Source organism: Prionailurus bengalensis, chromosome A1 (genome assembly GCF_016509475.1).
Source record: "Prionailurus bengalensis isolate Pbe53 chromosome A1, Fcat_Pben_1.1_paternal_pri, whole genome shotgun sequence".
In the NCBI taxonomy this organism is placed as follows: Eukaryota; Metazoa; Chordata; class Mammalia; order Carnivora; family Felidae; genus Prionailurus; species Prionailurus bengalensis.
In genome coordinates this window covers 813161-835228 of record NC_057343.1, presented here as the reverse complement: position 1 = coordinate 835228, position 22068 = coordinate 813161, and the positions used below count along the sequence as shown (strand labels likewise).

The 22068-nt window shown below is 32.8% G+C and overlaps 1 protein-coding gene across 2 annotated transcripts in view; it reads left to right on the top strand.

Moving 5' to 3' along the window:
- PSPC1 (paraspeckle component 1) overlaps positions 1-22068 on the top strand; it is a 109849-nt gene that overhangs the window by 61025 nt on the left and 26756 nt on the right. Inside the window, exons 7-9 of one of the 2 annotated variants that reach the window (XM_043574593.1) lie at positions 5820-5877; positions 9448-9617; positions 11659-12534. In XM_043574593.1, coding sequence (XP_043430528.1) covers positions 5820-5877; positions 9448-9617; positions 11659-11844 — 414 coding nt within the window. In that variant the 3' untranslated portion in view covers positions 11845-12534. Of the gene's footprint in view, positions 1-5819; positions 5878-9447; positions 9618-11658; positions 12535-22068 lie in introns of those variants that run through there. The other variant, XR_006296561.1, reaches the window with a different exon arrangement.

Below are 22068 nucleotides of genomic sequence, written 5' to 3'. Positions count from 1 at the left end.
TTCTTAATATTTCACGTAATTGATTTTTATTCCAGTTTTTTTCCAGATGTGTTTGTTATATAGTGAAAATTTCAGATACTAATAGTTTGTTTATTTCTCCTTAAAAGTTTAACTAGATATCTAATAATCTTATTATTCTTTTGTGTAAACTTCTCCAGTGAAGGAAAAGATAGATTTCTGAGTGCTAAATGTAATTTATATTTAGGAATGTTTAATGATAAAAAGGCCGAATCTTGTTATTTCCCAAAACTTAGAATCTTCTCTAAAATTATATATCATTTAGTAGATTTAAATGTTTTGTACCAGTATTTTTACATCAAGAATTTTAGCATTTTCTCTATTAAGATATTGAACCTAAATGGTACATGGTGATCCCTTGTCAATCCCTAGAAATTTCTTCAGAAGTGTACATGAAAGATGTTTACAGATTAAAGAATAATGATCCTTGTCATTCTAACAAGGATTTAGATTAATGAGTGTTAGATGAATATATTCTATCAACTCATTGCAAAGTGTTGTGTCAGTTGATACTATGTTGTCATTTCTGTAGCTCACTTTTCTAAACCTTAGGCATATAGTATAATTTATTTTAGCCTTATTTTTGTATTGTGTGAATTCTTTAAATTTGGTTGTCTAAAAAAAGTAAACTACGAGATCTTTAAATGCACAGGTTGGTATCCTGAGTGTTAAGTATTAAAGGAAAAGATCCTATTTTACATAAAATAATGTTTAGTTTACATTGGTGCAGATTTTCTGCTGCTTAAATTTTCATGAGCAAATACTGACCGGAACTTAGAAGCAGTGGTTCTTAATCTCTTCGGTTTTGATATCTTTCTACACTATTAAAAATTATTGAAGACCCCTAAGAGCTTTTGTTTAGGTTATGTCAGTGTTTACCATATTAGAAATTAAGAGAGAAACTTGAAAGAAAATGGGTTGTAGTGGGAACAGTCGCCTTATATTATATTTTTGCAGATCTTTTTGAAGTTCCACTTTAATGTAGTGGGAAGAGTGGTATTGTTTTACTCTTTTATAAATTTATTCAATGTTTGGCTTTATAGGAAATGGCTGGATTCCCATATTTGCTTTTGCATTCCATCTGTTGCAAAATGCTCTTCTGGTTGAAGTGCATAAAGAAAATCTGGCTTCACTTAGATAAATTAGTAAATAGAGATGAGTATATTTTAACATTTACAGATAATTGTGGATATTTTTGTTTAATATTACATTGAAACTTGACAGTTTTCATTGTATTACAATCCGTTGGGCTGCCTTAAACTTTGAATGGATCTTTTATCAATACATGATTTTGTAATGTCATATACCAAACATTATAAAAATATTGACCTATTGAGTTATGCAAATCTTCCATATTTTAATGTATTTTATTATACAAAATAAAAAACAAGTCACATTTTTAAAATATCAACCACTGATCTTATCAGAAAATGTGTACCAAACACTGTCCAAAAGTATAGCATTCCTGTGATACCTTTTGTAAGCCAAAATGGCATAAAATGAAGAAGCAGTTACCATTAATATTTATATGAAAAATGTTTTGAGGGTTTCCAGGCCCAAAAAATAACCCCTTAGGCTTCTCTGAAACCTTAGGACACATCTTGGTAGCTGATGCACAGAATAAGTCAAGTTAGAGCACAGATGTTCACAGATACAGGCAGCTTGGTGTTGAGATGTTGAGTCTAGTTCCCAGGGAAAGAAAGAGCTTGGCCGTGCCAGTCTTGCTGCTCTAGGTTTGTGCTGCCTCTGAAATTGCTTGCTGCAAAACACACTGAACTTTATTTTTACTTTTTGCCTTTTTTCCATAAAAGTGAAAATCTTTGGGTGCTTTTTGGTTAGCAAAAACACTACAAATGTAGGTGTCTCATAAAAGCTAAGTGGTGTAATGCATGCACACTTTCAAAAAGCAAGAAATACCTGTATACAAGTCAGTAACCATAGTTTGTCAGATGACATCTTGTTCAGTTTGCAACCCAGTCATAAGAATGGTTTTTCTTGAAGAACCACCCTATTTCAGAATGCAAGCAGAAATGCTTTATATATGTATCTTGTTACATAGATTATTAAAAAGGCATGTGGTGGTTTAATACTCATTTTAACTGCTTCATCTAGGTACTCATAGTTGAAAATTTAAAACTGCAGTTTGTGTGTGAAGAATAATACAATGATAGTTACTAGTAAAAATTGAATGGAAGTGCCTTGATTTGTGCTAAAATCTCAACATTTTTGCCTGTCATTGCTTTTGCATCATCCACACAATAGTTGATAGACTGAAAAGCCCAACTAGATCATAGTCTTATATCCATGTTCTAGTGCTTATTTTTTTAATTATTTTTTATTATATATTTTAATTTTTTAATTTATATTCAAGTTAGCATGTATGTTCTAGTGTTTAGTAAGACATGAAAAGTTTTGAATTTGTGTGCTTCCTGAAAAAGTCTTGCGGACTCAGTACTCACATCAACCACACTTTGAGAATCCACTGTTTTAATGGAATGCTGCTTTGATATGTGGTTCTGGAAATTAGTCATATTTAGCTTACTTTTTTGGTCACCTGTGAATATAAGCATAGTTCAGTGACAGGCTCAGGAATACATACATACAATTTAAAAAAAAATAATGTCTTTTTAAAATTTTAATGTTTATTTTTGAGAGAGAGAGAGAGAGAGAGAGAGACAGACTGAGTATGAGTGGGGGAGGGGCAGAGAGAGAGGGTGACACAGAATCCAAAGCAGGCTCCAGGCTCTGAGCTGTTAGCACAGAGCTGTATGTAGGGCTCGAACTCATGAACCACGAGATCATGACCTGAGCTAAACAGATGCTCAACCAACTGAGCCACCCAGGTGCCCCAGAAAGGCACAACTTCTTATGAACATAGAATAAATTAAGAACCTTCCCTTTTTTAGTCTTTGTTGGAATCCTTGAAAAAAAAAATGAAGGTGCTTTGTGAAGGTGAAAACTTTATGAACTCTATTTTGGCAGAATTTCATAGGTCAGTTCAAACTTGAGTAAGTTATTTGACAGTGCTGTGCCTTAGTTTTATGATCTTTAAAATCAGATAACAGTAGACCTATCTTACAGGGTTGCTATGAAGAGTAATTGAATTAATTAAACCAAATTTTTATCATAGCTTTATTATCTTGTTACAGTGCAGTCTTTCAAAATTTGGTTCATATTATGCGCCAGTTCTAACTTCAAATATTAGAATTCATGGAAGTGAAGGTCTTGTGTATTGCTTTTTGGATGGGTACATAGTTACGGTGACTTTCAAGTGTTTCTCACTGATATTTGATAAATCAAGTTATAATGAGAAGTATTGTCTTAATTTTCATTGTTTAACCTACCCTTAAATATAATGTGACTTGCATTTTACTAGAAATAAGTAGCAGTGAATTTTTAGAAAATAACAGTAACCTTAAGACATGACCTTATAGGAAGCTGAAAAGTTCTTGTGCTCTTTCTAAAATAGCTAAAAAATAATCTGCCATCTAATTATACCATCTCATTTTCTTAGTCTTACATGTGAAGCTGTGTAAAATAGTACTTGGTACTTTTCTTTAAGGAAATGTCAACAATACTAAGTATGGAATATATGTATGTTTAGTGGAAAATGCTATAATATATATATTGGTGTTTTAGCATAGTGATAGGCTACATTAGCATGGATTATCATAAGACATTCTGGTTATCTCATTTAAAGAAAGATATTATAGAACTGGAATCAGTTTCTAATAGAGCATCAGAAAGGGAATGTTATGGCCACTGTTGAATAATTGACTTAAAATCATAAATCTAGGGGCACCTGGGTAACTCAGTAGAGCATGTGACTCTTGATCTTGAGGTAATGAGTTTGAGCCCCACACTGGGTGTGGAGAATACTTAATTAATAAAAGCTTTTTTGAAAACCTATAGTCTCTCCAGAATTCTGCTAATGAAGGAAATGGAATAGAATAAGAACAATTTTTTAAAAGTACTTTGTGAATAGTAAAGCTAAACGTTACTTTGGAAAGTGATAGGTAAAGCTGAAATTGTAAGGAGATAGTAAAAAAGTTGTCTCCCTCCTTGCCCCCACCAGTGAATCACAGGCACCAGTTAGCATGTCAGAATTTATAAGGGAGATTTGAAAATTGAAGTCTCAAACAGTAAGACTGTCATAATTACCATGTTAGTGGCTAGATGCTACATTTCTCATCTTTAATAGTTAAGGCAAATCCAAAAGTAAAAATACAAATTACTAATCCCTTATTCCCCAAAAATGTCATGATCAAAAAAAAAAAAATCCATGTATTTTACTGTGGTGCTGAAATGGACCAGCTTTTCAGTAACAGGAATCTGCTATAACTAATACCTGGAATAGTTTGGATATGCTGAAGCAGTCCACATTTTATCAGGTTTTAGTGATGAGGAAATGACCACTTGGTTTGATTTATTGATGATAGTATTATATGTGATCATAAAATAGTATTTTCCATATGATTTCATCAGAAATCCATTCTACAAAATAGTCTAGCTCTTTTGCTAGTCAGTAGTGTCCGTCACTAGCCAAAAGTTTTATGAGAAGAGACAAATTTGTTTTTTGTAAAGTTTAAAAAAAAACAGTGTAAAGAAAAATTTGGGATTTCCATTTTCTAAATAACTTGATAAAACATTTCTTTATGATGCTGTGTGATGTTTTCCTTGTAACAGTTTCATTCAAAGTTACGTCTTGAGACATATCTATTAGGTTACATCTGGGCAGTTGATTTGCTGCTTAATGGCATTTGTCTACCGTAAGCTTTTCTTTATTTCTAGCTTTTATAGGTGCTTTCACTGGTATTTTGTATTACTAAGTGGAATTTTAAGCACATTTTAATAAAATTGCTTTTAAAAGTAGAAAAAGGGTGCTTTTTAAAGATTTAGACATTGCTATAGTTGTCTCAGAATGTGTTTTATGATTGCTACATTTAACACTGATTTGATAATTGAAAAGATCATTAAATAATAGTGCAAATTTCCATCACAGTATGTTGAGTAATTTCACCTAGAGATTTCATTGAAGTTACTTCTATGTAACTACTGGTAGTAAATGAAGTTTTTTAGAAGCAGTTGAATTTTACTGAAATTTAAAACATTTTGTAATTTGCATGACCTTTGTATCACTATTAACCTTAGCATTTTGTTTCAGAATTTGGCCACTGTGTAATAACACTTTTATTTAGATTTCCAAATAAAGGAAGCAGTGCTATGTTGAATTTTTAATAATTGTGTGCTGGGAGACTTTTATGGCCTGTATAGGTCATATCTTGGGTAAAACGATGCTTGGATATTTGAATAAAAACTCAAGTGTGTATTACAGTATTTCTAAAATGAAAATTGTCTATAACTTTATTTTAAGCTTAGTGCCCACAGCTGTTTGTGTTGGATGTTTGAAAACATTTGCATATAAAAGGATTAACGGTCATTTCTGTTTTAAGAGTTCAGTGAAATAGTGGGTCCTGGTGGTTATTAATGCTAGATTTTTCTTTTTTGGAATCTAGCCATTGATCTATTGAACTAAGAACATTAAAAACATCTGTGGTAGATTTTATGTAATCTGACAGTATAATCTAGCAGTATAAACTGAATGCTCTAAGCACTGTGGCATATCGAACCTGGGAGACGGAAGTTCTTTTCAGGTTTATTAAGTAAGTGATGTTGGAAAATTTTAATTTTTTTTTAATGGAAAGTGATGTCCCAATTTATTCTTTTCTTTCTGATTTTAGATGGGAAATGTAAAGTCATAAGATCGATAGGTTGACTGTGACAACTATGCTTACTTACAGAGAGAACAGGAAATGAGAATGGGTGATATGGGTCCCCGTGGAGCAATAAACATGGGAGGTAGGGATCTGAAGCAAAAGTCTTCTGTAACTTGTAATTCTTTGGGGAACTGTACATGCTGTTTGTGGTATCTACATATCAGTAACAGTCTAAAATTTGGAACCAACATTTGTAACAGTGAAATCTCATATATTTAGTAAGTTGAAAAAAATAGAAGTACATTAAAAACAGTGTGCCTAAAAACACCATTTTCATTTTGTTTACTTGACGGCTAAGGGTATATTATATTTTAATAGATTTAATGAAAGAAACCTGTAACCGGGTTTTGATACAACCTGAAACTTGTTCAGTCATTGCATGGTGTAATGCAGCTATGTTGTTGCATTTTTAAAAAATCAAACTTCATGCTTTCAAATTGGCTTTTTTACCTTAGAAATTGATAGTTCCTGACTTTGTAGTGTCTTTAAACTTTTTGAGAGTATTTTATAAATTTCTATTGGTAAGGTAACCTTTTGTGTAACTTTGGAGTTATTTTTTATTCATTTTACTGAATGTTTAACTTATTTTGCCATAACCTAACGTATTGTGCACAGAAGTACATTGTTTGGAGGCATCTGTGACATGTCAAGGAAATGAGATGTGTCTTACACATCTAGGCTAATGCATAACTTTAGGGTTGATGTAAAGGTTTTATGAAAGTGCCTACATTAACATCTCTACTAGTGAGGGATACTGTATCAAGTGAACAAGGTGAAGGGGAAATAAGTGTGGGATGTTTTTGTAGGTCTTTTTAAGTTTGAAATGTTATACACTTAAAAGTTAGATAAACTTTTTATATATTCATTTCATATTGTCCCATAGAAGCTGTCATGAAATTTAAGTCTTTACATAACATAATGTGAAGATTAATTACTGTAGCATTCTAATATGCATAATATATACACCCACTGAGAAAATCCTGATTGTACTTAGAATATGTGGTGTAGAGAGTAAAAAAACCTTAAAGCATCTAATATCTGGAATTAGCTTTTTCTGTGATCAACCTTTTCCCCCTACTTCTCATGCCTGTTTCTTTGCTGCTTGTAGTCAGATCATCTAAAATTGTTTATTGCTGTTTACTTGGTCACTTTTCTTACCTGCCAGTAAAAAGTTACTTAGCATTTCTGGTATACAAAGGAAGCATGAAACATGGCCCTTATTCATAAAGATCTTAATTGTGATGTTAGTTGCGATGGAAACATGAAATAATTAGTGAACAAAGAATACAGAAGTTCTTCAGGCTTCGTTCTAGTACATAAATTCTAGAGGCACAGTTGAATATATAGTAATGTACAAGAAGTTCAATTTTAAGTCTTTTTCAAAGTAAACCATAGAAGGTGTGTAATACAATCCAGGTGCTTTTAAGAGTTGTAAGTGTGAGGTTATGGATTGTAGGTACCTTGAAATACCATTATAATTATTAGATTGCTGTGAACATCAGAAACAAATGAATTATTTCTGATGTGCAGAGGCCTTGAAAACATTCTGACTGCTTGATTAGCAACTTTATCAGAAGAATAATGAGAATATACTTTTAGATTCCTTATTAAGAATTTAAGAGAATTAAAAATTTTTAGGGCATTTTATTTTACCAGAGAACCATATTACAATTGATCACTTTCTCAACTCTCCTAAAATCTAGTCCATTTAATTTCTTCCTTTTTACATTTTATTCAATCTGAGACTTTATCGTAATGGTTTACTTATGAGTCATTATCATTCAGTTGAATGTCACTGTCAAATCAGTAAATTGTCATGTCCTATCAAGTTACGTTGATGGAATGTGGAAATAGACTTTCTGGTGTATCACCAGTTTATCTACCAAGGAAATCACAGATTATAAAACTGCTTTTCAGGGGACCAGATAATTCTAACATTTCTTAGATCTTTAAATTTAGTTTAATATAGCTGCGTGATAGAAAGCTTAATTACTAGAAATAATACTCTAATTATTGATAGTTGAAAATGTTATTTTGATTTTTTTATTGTACCCATAGTTGTATAGCTATATTTGAATCTTATAACAGTTAACATTTTATTAAAAAGAGAAGTAAACCTAACCCTTGATGTGTTCTTTTAGGGAAAGTTAAGATTCCTTACAGATAATGTCTCCATTCTTCCTCATTTCCATGTGAGAGATGTTGTGGAAATATTTTTTTAAATTAAATTTTATTTTATTAAAAATTTTTTAAGGTTTATTCATTTTTCAGAGACAGAGAGTGGGGGAGGGGGGAGAGGGGCAGAGAGAGAGGGGGACACAGAATCCGAAGGAGGCTCCAGGCTCTGAGCTGTCAGCACAGAGCCCGACGCGGGGCTCAAACTCAGACTGTGAGATCATGACCTGAGCTGAAGTGGACGCTTAACTGACTGAGCCACCCAGGTGGCCCAAGATGTGGGATTCTCGTAAAAATTTTTATTTATTGCTCTGCTGAGGGAATAGAAATATTCTTGGATAGGTAGTGTAGATTTATCATCAGGAACATTTTGGGATTAAGGAAATAATCTTCCCTATGCAGTGGCTGGGTTCCTGGGGATTGAGTTGAGAAAGAGTCAGTAGCATATATTGCCAGGGACTGGTAGGGAGTAAGAATTTTTTCTCACAGCTGCTCCCTAGGCTCAGTCATCTGTAGAATTCAGCTGCATTAAGATACTGTGTAGAGTTGTGGGTTTGAATGAAAATGTCAACTCTGCTTACATTGTGTTTTTGAGAATTGAATTCTGAGTGTCATAAAATTGACCTATCAAACGAAATACTAGAAGAAAACTCTTAAGTTAGAGTCAGTCTTTGTTACGAATTTTTGATGAAAAAACGTATGAGTACTTTAAAAATAACAAAATTCAAAGTAGATACCTAAAAATGTTGTATTTGAAGCCATTATAAATATAGTGTTACAGCTCAGCCACTATTGCAATTAACATGAGGCCAGGTGGATATCTTTTTGATGAAAAAATTTGAAGTGTATCTAGTTGTCCCCATTTCCAGAATTTTAGCATGTCAAAAAAATTCAAATAGCTGTTTATATTTGGTTACAGTTGCTTTTTAAAAATAAGCTTTGTCATGATGAGCCTTTTTTTTGTTTTTTGTTTTTGTTTAGATTGCCTATTTCTACATAAAGTTAAAAAAACAGTACCTCCTATAGTTTTGGGATATATTCAGTAACTTACATAAAAGTCAAGAGGTTAGTTTTAGTGAACTTTATATATTTATTCGTAGTTTCCAAAGTGCTAATCCTTTGCTGTTAATTTAAACTGGTAGAGTATAGTCACCATTGTAAGGGAGTAGTTGGTTAAAAAGCAGACTATAGCAAGTAACACTCATTTTTTAAAAAAATCTTTCAAGCTTTGACAGTCGCAGATATCCTGAAATAATTAATAGTTGTTTCACTTGTTTTGTGTACATTTGATTTGGGGATGAAAATTCTATAGTGTAGGTAATGCACTGTTACAGAGTAGATAATTGAGCATCCATTCTCGAAGAAGGAAAATGATTTTGGTAATAGTCTTGCTATATAGTTTGCATAAGTATTGTTAAATTTTTAATGTTTACTAAACTAAGATAGGACAGCTCTAAGTATAGATTGTTTTGCGTAGATGCATTTAGCCCAGCACCTGCTGGTAACCAAGGTCCTCCTCCAATGATGGGTATGAATATGAACAACAGAGGAACTATACCTGGCCCACCAATGGGTCCTGGTCCTGCCATGGGACCAGAAGGAGCTGCAAATATGGGAACTCCAATGATGCCAGATAATGGAGCAGTGGTAATGTATCATAAACATTATTTTGATTATATTCAGTAATATATACTTTTCTGCCCCAAAGGTAACTTCACACTTAACATAATTTGGCATCATTTATTTTGGCGGTAAAGATCAATATCCACTGAAGAAAAAGTAATTTTGCGCAGTTATATGTTGACTTATGTGAAAGGCAATTTTTAAGTATCACAAGAATTAGGATTACCAATCATGGTATGCTTTTGTACTTAAGTATATGGCCAATATACATTTTAATTATAGTTATTTTTATATTGCTTTTAGTTTGTATCCATTTCTTACCAGTATTCAGTGTAAAGGTCAAGATTTTAAGATTGTGTTCTTTTTCCTGTGTGTAGACTCCTTACCTTTGGTGGGGAATAAAACTCCAGTATGTGTGAAAACACAGTTTTCTGTAAATATTTTTTAATAACAAGATTGCTTATGATTAATTTCAGAGAATTTAACTGTAAAATAAGGTACTTTAAGGTTGTAAAATATATTTTAAATTACATTTTGCAATCTTACAGGATTACTAATTATATTTGTTATAAAATTTAAAGTATACAGTTTTATGTGTTGGTTTGAGAGTGTGAAGATATCTTTGTGTGGGTTAAGTAATTATAAAAGCAAAATTTTTCAATAATAGTTCTTATTTTGAGTGTCAGTAGCAAGACTAATAACTTCTCATTTCCTTTAAAGTCTGTCACTATTTAAATGAGGTTTTCTATTGGCAAAATATTGTTTCATTTGGTTTTTGTTAATGGTTGTTCTAAATAGCATTTCAAGGAAAATTGGTACTGATTGTATACTTCGAAAGGCAGTTTTATTTTGGAACTACCACAACATGTGTTAAGGCGCCATTGCTGCTAAGAAAGAAAAAGCACTGCCAGTTAAATTCAGAAATGCCATTGACTGTAAATCCATACTGATTTCAGAGATATTAAAAATGAATGTGTGTCTTAGGATTGATGGATACAGTGTTTCATCATTTTTAAATTTATTTACTTTAAATGCAGATCTTTAAACATTTTGGAAAAATTGGACATGGTAACAGTTTTTTATTTTAATGAGTGTATAGAGAGAGAGAAAAGCAGTGCCATAATATCTACTATGATCAGATGGCGCATAATTAGTATATTTGTTTCCTTCTCTGGAGGCTTTATTTTACAGCAAAATGTCTGAAAGCTAGTAAAAACTTTGCTTCGGTTAAGTTTTTGTGTGGCTTATAATCATCAGTAGTAACTTAAAGTAGTATTAACTGGCCCGTTTTTCCACCCTTCCCTCTGAAATTGTAACTGTTATTTAAATATCACCCTTGATTTTTTTCACAGTGACATTTTACTACTGCATGTAGGGAGTTCTGTTCAATCTTTGAGATTAACATATGTGGTTATTCTTGTAAAGTTTTCCAAAGCAAAGAATTCAGATATTTAATTGTGCTGTTAGTAGTACATGTTAATAAATTGTCAGTTTTTAAGAAAACCATATTTTCCCATTGATAGTCTTTCCAGAAAAACACATCAAAAGTTTTAATATTGAAATAATAATTCTGTATGTGATTGGACTAGTACTTTCTATGTTAAAAGCACTGCTGTTGAAATTTTTAGGATGTTTATACCTTTTCAGTGTGATGCTGCTCCCCAGTTTTATTTCTTTGATTTTCAAAAAAAGTATTTTTTTTGCACAGCACAGTTGTATGCAGTATAAACTTATTTTTTTATTAAAAAGATCAGAACAATATTGTAATACTGATTAGGTTTAAAATGGCATTCCCTTCTTAAAATCAATTCTTTTTTCATGAAATTGGGGCATAGCATTAGCAATATGTAACTCTTCAGATGCTTTATTTAATTTTTTTTTTTTTTTTTTTTTGACGTAGTAACTAATTAAATTGCTCCTTTCTTCCTTCTATGTGTGATCCTGATTCTCCTGGACTTTCTGCTGAACTTCATGACACCACCACTTGGGATTTTGCCAATTTTTCTTGTCACTTAATATTTGGCGTGTTCCAAATGGACTTCATGTTTATTATGTGGTATTCTAGCATAATGATAGATTTCCGCAAGGACCGCCATCTCAGATGGGATCACCTATGGGGAGTAGAACAGGTTCTGAAACCCCTCAAGCACCAATGAGTGGTGTAGGTCCTGTTAGTGGTGGTCCTGGTGGTTTTGGTAGAGGAAGCCAAGGGGGCAACTTTGAAGGCCCTAATAAGCGTCGTAGATATTAAACGTTCTTTCATTCCTGGCTACTTAGAGAAAAAAAAAACCTCCGTGGTATGCCTTTATACTTTTACCTGTTACCTGGAAGAAATGGTTTTATTGTTAATGTATGTAGACTTTAAAGTTTTTCTTTTGTAAAACTTGAGGTTTTTGTATTTTTCTTTATTCATACATAAGCTTTGTAGATTAGAATGGTGATGATGATGCTCATCATTGTGAATGTTAAAATGTGTTTGTGACTTTAGCTAAATATAAATATGCCATAGAACTGTGAAGTCTATGTAGTTACTTAATCTCAATAAAGAAATCATTTTGGATAATTTACAAATGTTATTAGTATTCTCTCATAGTTTTACTAAACTTTGCTGTAACAGTAGTACTTTGGTTGCTTTAATTAATTCCAGCCATTTAAAAATGAAAATGATTTTCTGCTTTTTAGGTTGTGCAAGTAGCACTGAAGATAGAAGCTTAGTGAAAGCTAATGTCAACAAGGGGTAGATAGAATAGTATATCGGGGAGGGGTGGGGATGGGAGTTTACATTTGTATAAACCATTGATGTTCTTTCTGTGAAATCAGAGTTGCTGTCTACATTTCATATAGATTCTAAATATTCAAATATTCTGAGAAGGAATATTAAGGATATCTTTGTCCTGTGCTGATTTTTTCAAATAAATCTTTTGAATCTTGGAAAAAAAAACACTGTTTGGAGGCAAATCTCTTTTGCTTATAAAATAATGTCTATTTTTAATCTAATCTGCTGTTATTTGGTGTCAGTGTCTAGATCTTACCCTTTAAATTTCCTTACAATCATGGTAGGTTGGATGTTCCATGAAGATTTGGTGTGATTTAGAAGAAATTAGGCATTTCTTGAGAATGTTGTTTTATGGACGTACTAAAGGTGGATTAACTCTGCAGTGTTGTAAATATCTTCCCATAGTTGGGTAAGTCTCTCCAGTAAACGTGTCTGACAGGCTAGTTGTGTTTGTTTCCAAGGGAAACAGTTCAAGTGGTGATTGGGGGGAAAAAAAACAACGAAAAGGAAAACAGGAAATTGAGAATGTGGCTAAATAAGGTCATCGGAATCGGATTAGATCCCTGAAGTTTGATTTTCAGTACTAGGGAAAAACTGATTTAATCACATTATAATTGTTATTCTAAAACAAAGTCCTTGCTATATTTAAAATTTTGTATGCTAGCCACGTCTAATTTAAAACATTTACGGAATTTTATATCCACCTTAAACCACAAATCGTATGCATCAGCCGTTGATCATAACGTAGTTATTTCTCATATAACATTTCAGTGTGTTACTGTATCATACTTTTAGCATTTTCATGAAGAATAATGTGCTATTTTGAAATGAATAGTATGTAAATATTAATTCATTTTTGCATGGTATATGTTTATGCTGGAAGGCATACTTTGGAAAGAAATAAATTTGGTTAATTTAAAATCTTGCACAGAAGCAGTTAGGTATAAAGCAAAACTGAGATGCATTCCTTTGTAACAGTGAAAATGTTCTTGTGTACTATTTCACGTTCTATTTTTAGACACAGCAGTATGGATGGAATTTTCTAAAATTGTGGTATTCGTAGGCTTTTGTTTTTGGCAAATCTTTAAAAACATAATTTGGAGATTATAAAATAATAGTCAAAGACTGTTCTCATCACATTTTCCATGTACATGAGTTGGCAGGGAGTGGGATTATTTTATTAATTAAGTACAATGTAGGGAGTTTTAACATTAACTATAATTTTTAAATGATATCTATAGCACCTAAATACACTTTTCCGGTCACTTGTATTTTTATTCATACAATTCTTAGGTAATTTCTAGCACTGTATTTTGCTTCAAAGCTTAATTAAGAGTGGAAAAAGCTTGATCCTTTGATGTTAATACCAAGCTGTTTTTGGCCAAGGTTGTGAAATTCTGTAACATTGATTCAAGAACATTTGAAAGCCAGTGCACAAGGAGATGTCCTAATCTTCTGAACATTCTAGTGTCCGGCTCAACTCTGGCTCCAAGAATTGAGTTCTACACAGCTTTTTCCTTGCATCAAGAAAATCTTTGTTCCAGTGCTTACCAAGTTTACCCTGGGAACAGTCAGCTTCTGAGTGACAGTCAAGTGGAGCATCTGGGAACTTCTAGTTATTCAGTTTTTAGTGTTTTTGTATAAAAACTTTGTGGCTGGTTCAGTCAATATTTTTTTCTGGTCAATTAGCATACATACCAGGAAAGATATTTAAATGTCATTTTCTTAAAAGCAGTAGATATAAAAATAAATAATAGTATTAGCTTTTTAAAATAAGTGTGAATTTGTCCTATGTTACCATAATTCTGTCCATAAAAAGGTAATTTGAAACATCTTAGAATTATAATATCACAATATTGTGTTTCTTTTTGTGTCATGATTTGAAACACTCAGTTTGAAGTCTGTAGGATTTAGATCTCATGGCAATTAATATGTAATTTGCACAAAATAAAGGAATACCCATTTTCCTAATTATTTTGTCAGAATTTCCCCATTTTTGTTTTGAAAATAAACAAACTTGGACAGATCTAGTTTTTAAAGAACTTACGGTTCACCCATATTTCATAAAGCTCAATTTGTTATTCCTTGAATTTTTGAGTTTTTCTATTTAAAATGAGTACCGATCATTCAACGAAAGAGATTAAATATTTCTTTTTAACCCTACAGTATCAGTAATATTGGGGAAAAAGTAACCTGGTTTCACCAGAATTGCCATTTAATAGAACTAGAAATATCAATAAGGACAGTAATGAAATGTTGGATCTTGTTTCTCAAATGCTAATTGAAATTACACCTTTACATTTTATGCAAAAACATACTTTGAACATTTCAGTAACTTGGTGTTTATATTTGAAGTCTGTAGTAATTTGCTGGATATCAGCGTGAATGATTAATAGTCACTAAGTAATATTTGGGGATTTGGTTGATAATTACAACCTAGATTCTGAATGAGAAAAAGATACATGGTGTGATTGAAAGAAAATGCCTTGTGAGAGAATGTGATCAAATTTATGTTTAAGCTTTTTTAAAAAGGTTTGAAATTTATTGTCTAATGGAACTAGTCAGAAATCAAAGGAATACATTATTTTGCATAAGTAGAGGAAAATTTCTGGAGAATGTTGTGGTATTTAAATGTTCTGTGTGTGCTGTTGTGTTATAATGTGTAATAATATGTTAAAATAAATTCCTGAAATATGAAAGGGTAGTAATGATGTAAAAACTCAGACTTAATAGTTTCAACAATAAGATGGTGAACACCCACATATCTAACTCCTAGATTAGACAGTTGTATTTTTCTGTGCTTGCTTCATAGATAGTTGTAGACATGAACTTATTTAGTGGGGAGAGGTGGGAACTACTTCAAAGTAAGTAACAAGTCCATCAAAGTTGTATAGACCCATGTGGATTTATTTCATCCTAAAGAAAGCAGGATTAAATAAATTGAGAGTAGTTTTATTTTGTTTATTTTAAAGTTTATTAATTTGAGAGAGACGCAGCAGGGGCAGAGAGAGAGGGAGAGAAAGAATCCCAAGTAGGCTTCGTGCCATCAGTGCAGAGCCCAGCACAGGGCTCGAACTCACGAACCTTGAGATCATGACTTGAGCCAAAACCAAGAGCCAGTCGCTCTTGATGGAGCGACTTAACTGATGGAGCCACCCAGGCACCCTGAGAGTAGTTTTATATTTCACAAGAGCATTATATCCTTTCCTGCATCCTTCAGAACTAAGTTTCTAAAAATAGGAAACAATTTTAGTATGCTTACTTTACATAATTGTTTTTCACAGTTGTGTAAAATAAAGCATGCATAGCTTCCTGAGTGAAGGTGGACAGGTAATTCATAGAATGTCGCTCTGGGGAAATCGTCAAGAATTTCATTATTTTTATAGTATCTAATCTTAAGTTTTTAAAAAAACAGTATCTGATTAAGATCTGTATTTTGCATTGTATGTTGTATTAGGTTTTTGTTTTTGTTTTTGTTTTTTTTTGTTAAAAGCACTTGTCTTCTAAGTGTAGAAAAAACAGTTTGGAAGTTTCTTTTGTTTACTGGATTACTGAATAGCAGTATTGGTGATTGAAGTTTGAATCTTACATGACTGAATATTTAAAGGCCCAACCAGAACACTGTTATCTTGGGAATATTACTTGACTTCTTGCCTTTTTCTATAAAATCACGTTTAGGTTATAAATATCTCCAATGTTTCCTTTTGGTTGAAACTTACTCTTTGATTAATTTTTTATTGACTTGGTGGAATCAGTGGTATGTACTTTGTTTTATGATGTAGTTTTCCTTTTCAGTAAGAGAGGATTTTATTTTCTAGATGGAGAATTTTCTAGATTTTCTAGATGGAGAATACTGCATTTCTTAAAGTGAGCTAGCCAGAATTCATAGCGCACATTAAAAAAAGTTATCTTTCAAGGATATTGTTTTATGGCTTGAATCACTGTTACCAGGACCAACTCTTCCTTCCTTTGCAACAAATACTAGGTTTCGTTGACTATGTTTATATAAAAACCCTAAGGTAGAATTACTGTTTGCTTTCTGAATTAAAGAAGTTGATTTTAAAAGATGGTATTGTGCTTGTACATGTACATAAAATTTCACTTCTTATACAGTATAATTCAAATTTCATGTAAGGTACGTCCGTCTTAAAGTTAAGACTAGTTAGTAGGATTAGATACAATTAAGAAGTGTATTTAGTTTGAATACATGATTTTTGAATTTTCAACTTTTTTTTTAAGTATAGTTAATAAGAAATGGTTTTTATTCATTAAAAATGAGGGCCCTGCATTGCATGAACAGTAACGTATAGACGTTAATTGAATAGTAATGTAATGGACCTTGTGTTTCTTAAATGCTCTGTGTAAGTGTGTTTTTGGTAATGTTCAAGACTTTGGAACTGATAGTGATATCTATAATGTGTCTCTAGTTCTGAAATCATCATTTCAGATATTTAACGTAGGATATGTATGTATATGAGGTACTGTCAAAGCTTAAAGGAGTAGCCACAGTAATCCGTTACGTTTTGTGCTACATCCCTGCCTGGATCTCTAAGACATACTCTTCCTTGTTCCATCTTCATTATGCAAAATGTCAACTTAGCAGACTTTGGTGAATGCCGATGAGAGTTTGTGTATGTTTTGGGGTTTAGGAAACTATATACAATCCTATTGCTATTTGCCATGTTTGGCCTATGAATTACCTACATTTTAATTTTTGTATTCTTGTTGGAACAATTTATCTTGCACAGGTTATTTATATTGTTTTATTGTACATTTTTCCAGAATAAGTTTTTCCTCAGGGTACTTTCAGATTATTGGATAACATTAATCAGTATCAAATATGATGCATTGCTTAGATTTACAAATGTCTGGTGTTCTTATGTAATGAGAAAAAGTAAACAATTTAACACATAGTGATTCTCTTTTAATTTGTGATCTTTTTAGAAGTGTTGGAGGTAGTAGTAACTTACTCAGTGGTTATTGCTTAGTTTATAATGCAAATTCTTAGAATTGGTTAGAATATTTACATGTTCATGGACTTGGTTAGAATATTTTAAACATTAGGGGTCCACAGTTCAGCAAAGTGAACATAAAAATCAGAGTGTCTACAAAGTGATACTTTCTCAGTCATAAGGAATTTATGGGGGAGCCATGTCATTCAGAATTGTACTATACCCATGTATTTATTTTACCAGTATGTATTGAAGGGTCCTATTGTTTGCCGTACCTGTTCTCAAGGCTGAGAGATACAACTGTAGAAAAACAAAATCCCTGTTCTAAATTAAAGGACAAAAGTCATGAACATCCTCCAGATTAGTAGTTCTCACACTTAAGTGTGCATTAGAGTCATCTGGAGGGCTCATTAAAACAGCTTTCTGGGGCCCACCCCACAGTTTTCTCATTTAGCAGGTCTCAGGTAGGACTAAGTAATGTACATTTCTAACAAGTTCCCTGGTACTGATGTTGGGTTTGGGGACCCCACTTTGAGAGTCTCTGTTCTAAAGTATCACTCAAAAGAATCACTGTAACATTTTTGGTTGGTTGATTTTTGTTGGTGGTGGTGTAGGTCATTGTCCTGCTGTTTAGGATCCCTGGCCAGTCATTGAGACCATCCAAATACTCCCAAACTTTTCTCTGCCAATTGACGAGTACCACACAAAAGCCATTAAATTTTTTTTTTTTTTAACATTTATTCATCTTTGAGAGACAGAGACAGAGCATGAGTGGGGAAGGGGGCAGAGAGAGGGAGACACAGAATCTGAAGCAGGCTCCAGGCTCTGAGCTGTCAGCACAGAGCCCGACGTGGGGCTTGAACTCATGAACTGCGAGATCATGACCTGAGCTGAAGTCAGACACTCAACCTACTGAGCCACCCAGGTGCCCCCCAAATCCATTTTTTAAAAGCAGGCACTGTCATGGCTATTGATTGCTAAATCCTAACAGGTGATATGTATTTATCCTTTTTTGAACTAGGATTTAATTTTTGTGTCACAAGCCTAGTTAATTCAAGTGAAGAGGGAATGCAGAAAAGTATAGTTTGCAAATTTTGTAAAAGTTTTTTACTCAAGTGACTTTTAAGCTACTTACACCAGTATGAGAAATGAAACAATGTAATAATCTGTTTTGTATCAGTGTATTTGAAGATGGGTATGCCTGACAGGTGAAAAGTTCTAGAACTGTCTGGGTCTTTGCTTACCATCTTGGTAAATATGAATAGAATTACACCATTTTGATGGATTAAAATGATGGTTTGACCTTTCTCTTGTGTGAACTGGTTTTTTGCTTTTGTAGATTAAAGATAAAGATGTCATAAATGTATTTTCTAAGACCATGAGTATATTTATTAAATGTAATTCCCTCTTGCTTTGCAGCTTCAATTTTCATTAGTCGTTTTAGAACATAATGCTGAACAAGGAGTTCAATAAATGGAAATTGTTAAGTAGTTTTATGGTAAAAAGTTACAGCCTGGATTGTGAGACCTTACAAAGACTTATGCTACGTATATGTACGATTCAGAGTCTATTCAGAATTATGCAGTCCGTTAAAACAATCAAATCGGTTGCTTGTTGACTATAGTTGCTATTGCTATTGCTATTGTTGACTATAGTTTCTTCAAAAAGTTTTTTGAATATATTAGTGCAAAGAAACAATCACCTGGTTTGTAGCCTTGTAAAAGTCTCAGCAGGTAGTTTCTAAAACATTGTGGTGTATGTCTGCTAAGAATATCTGTGTATAGAAAACAAGGATAGCGACTTGTTTCTAGTTGTAATTCAGATGTCACCTGGGTGCCTGTCTGTTCTTCCCAAATACTGCCCTAGCATAATGTCCTCTCAGTTTTACCAGGAAATCCACATTGACCAAGCAATGTGACTCTGAGAGGTTACATTATCTGTCATCAAGGAAGACAACTTAGCTACCCTTTCAACTTTGCACCAACCCACATCTCTCTCACTTTTTTATTAAAAAGTCAGATTTCTTGCTCTGTGGAAACCCAGGACTTAAGAGACTACAAGGTTTCTTCTCCAAGGTGGCTTATTTAATCTGTTTTCCAAATGAGGAATTTTCATGCAGTCTAATGAGTGAAACTTTGTTTCATTGTGTACTTCTAAAAAAACTTATGTGAATAGATTTCTTCTACATTTGGTTTTCCTGTTATTTATTACTCATTTTCTCCAGTCAGAAAATGATTTTTTTTTAACTTCTGTGGCAGTACTTGGACACTACAGCGAATTCTGTTTCTACAGAAGTCAACGCTTAACTTTATTTTTAGGTACACAAATGCAGAAAAATAGCGTAAAATTTGAAAAAGGAAACTTAATCTATGCATTACTCAAGTTTTCTGATTCAGATTATAGTTTCCTTATATAGTAGTGTCCCCTTATCTAAGGAGGGATTATTCCAAGACCCCCAGTGAAAGCCTGAGAGCACAGATAGTACCAAACCCTATATAAATAATAAGGTTTTTCCTATTTACATACGTATCTGTGACAAAGTTTAATTTATACATTAGGAACAGCAAGAGATTAACAGTAATGACTAATGAAAACTACAATTATAATAATATACTGTAATTAAAGTTGTGTGAATGTGGCCTCCCAGAATATTGTAGTCATGTCTGTGGTGATGTGAGATGATAAGATGCCTATGTGATGAGACAAAATGAGGCGAATGTTGTAGGCATTGTGATGCAGCATTAAACTACTAGTGACCTTCTGACCATATACTCAGGAGTGTCATCTACTTCCAGGTTGTGGGTAACAAACTGTGGAGAGCAAAACCACAGATAAGGAGAACTCCTATAACTCCCTGCACACATGACCTCGTATTTAAGAGCCCCTATTATCCTAGTAGGCAGGTATAAGAACTTTAGTTTTGTGCTTGATCTGTTGCTGCAGCTGTTCAGAATTACACATGATTAATTAGGAAGATTCGAAAGACCTAATTTTTTTCTTTCTTTAGGTATGTTCGCCTTTATCTGGAGCCATTAAATCTTTAAAATGTTAGAAGAGATCACAGGTTTTTGGAAAATAACAAGCTCCAAATTTTGGGGGTAGGAAGAATAATATAGAAAGCACAAGTATTCGGATTCTTAATGTCTACCTTTCTATATAATATGCTTATATTTTAGGAAGAGTAAATTTAGTTTATGTCCCAATATTTGTGCTACAGATGATAGAGCTGAGGTAAACTAAGGTGTAGTTAGGTTCGTATTACGATCTTTTAGATCTGTAAATGGATGAGCTCTTCCTTTTGTTGATTGAAATTATAGATCTCATAATTTGAATTGTGCAGTTACTTGAACAGTGTGGAAGACTACTTGTCACAAGCAATTTCTAGTCATTCTATCCAGTAGATTATATAAATATGTACATGTTAAAGAATATAGCAACATTTAAAACATTCTGTACTGGTTTTGTACAATTGCTGTGTTGGCAGTTTCTTGCAGTCTGGGCACTGCAGATAACTGCACAGAGGAGAGCAGCCCTCGGCTCCCGTGGCACTGGTGTTCCAGACATGGGAGACCAAATAGAGTTGAAATAATTTGTGTAGTCATAAGGGTAGAGAAAGTGACAGCTATTTTAGATAAAAGGACTAGAAAATGTGTGTCTCAGGAGACAAAGGGACAACATTGTTTGATTCAGTCTGTGCTGATAAAAGACAACATTGTGATGGATGAAGTGGATGCCATAATTCTATTGGAGCTGTGCTATTCAGTGTGGTGGCCATATGTGGACTATTGAATCTTTAGAATGGGACTAGTAAGACTGTAAGATTTCTGATTTTATTTGTAATTAAATTCAGTTTATCAATAGTGTTTAGCATATTTGGAACACCTTGGGTAAGCAAATCTATTTTTGCATCTTTAATATAATGAAATCTAAATACACATAAATATTGGAGAAAATTTACCACTTAAACAGATGTGTAAAGTACAGAATTGCAACGACTTGGTATGAAGAAAATGTAAAGTATCAATAATTTTTAATATGGCCATATGTTGAAATATATTTTGGATATGTTAAGTTAAATAAAATACACTGTTTAGCTAATTTCATCTGTTGCTTTTTTCTCTTTAATGTGTTTCTTAGAAACTTAAAATTTCTTACAATGTGTGCATTATTTTTCTTCTGGACCGTTCTGGTCTAGAATAGTAACTTTGTCAAATTTTTCTTTTCCTTATATGGAGATAATCCCAGAATCTCCCTACATGGTGTAATTATGCAGTTCACTTATTTTTTTCTTTTTAAAATGAAAAATTTGAAGTTGAACTTCAGAGTTTATGTATTAGACATTAGGTGTTAGTGACGTTGATTAGGTGTTAATGAGATTGATTTCCTGTAGCCCAATTGCTTGGTGTTTATGCAGGAATGCGAGAAAGGAGTTTTGAGTACCAGTTTTCAAGAAATAAATTGTACACATTAAGTTTACATTTACTCCTTTCACTTTTGTTACTTTTCTTTTGGACTTACCTATTGGCTACTGTTTCCATAAAATTTTCAGCCCTAAAAAATTTTTATTGTCATACAAGATTTCCCTTTAAATCTTTGTGTGAGGTTTTTGTGTTATTTATTTGTTTACTTCATTCTGTCCAAGATGTCAGTCAGCTGTAGCAGAGTAAGGACCTTATTATTTAGTGTTTTATCCTCATAGTATGTCCTTATTAAATGTTTGTTTAGTGAATGAATGACACCAGCTGGT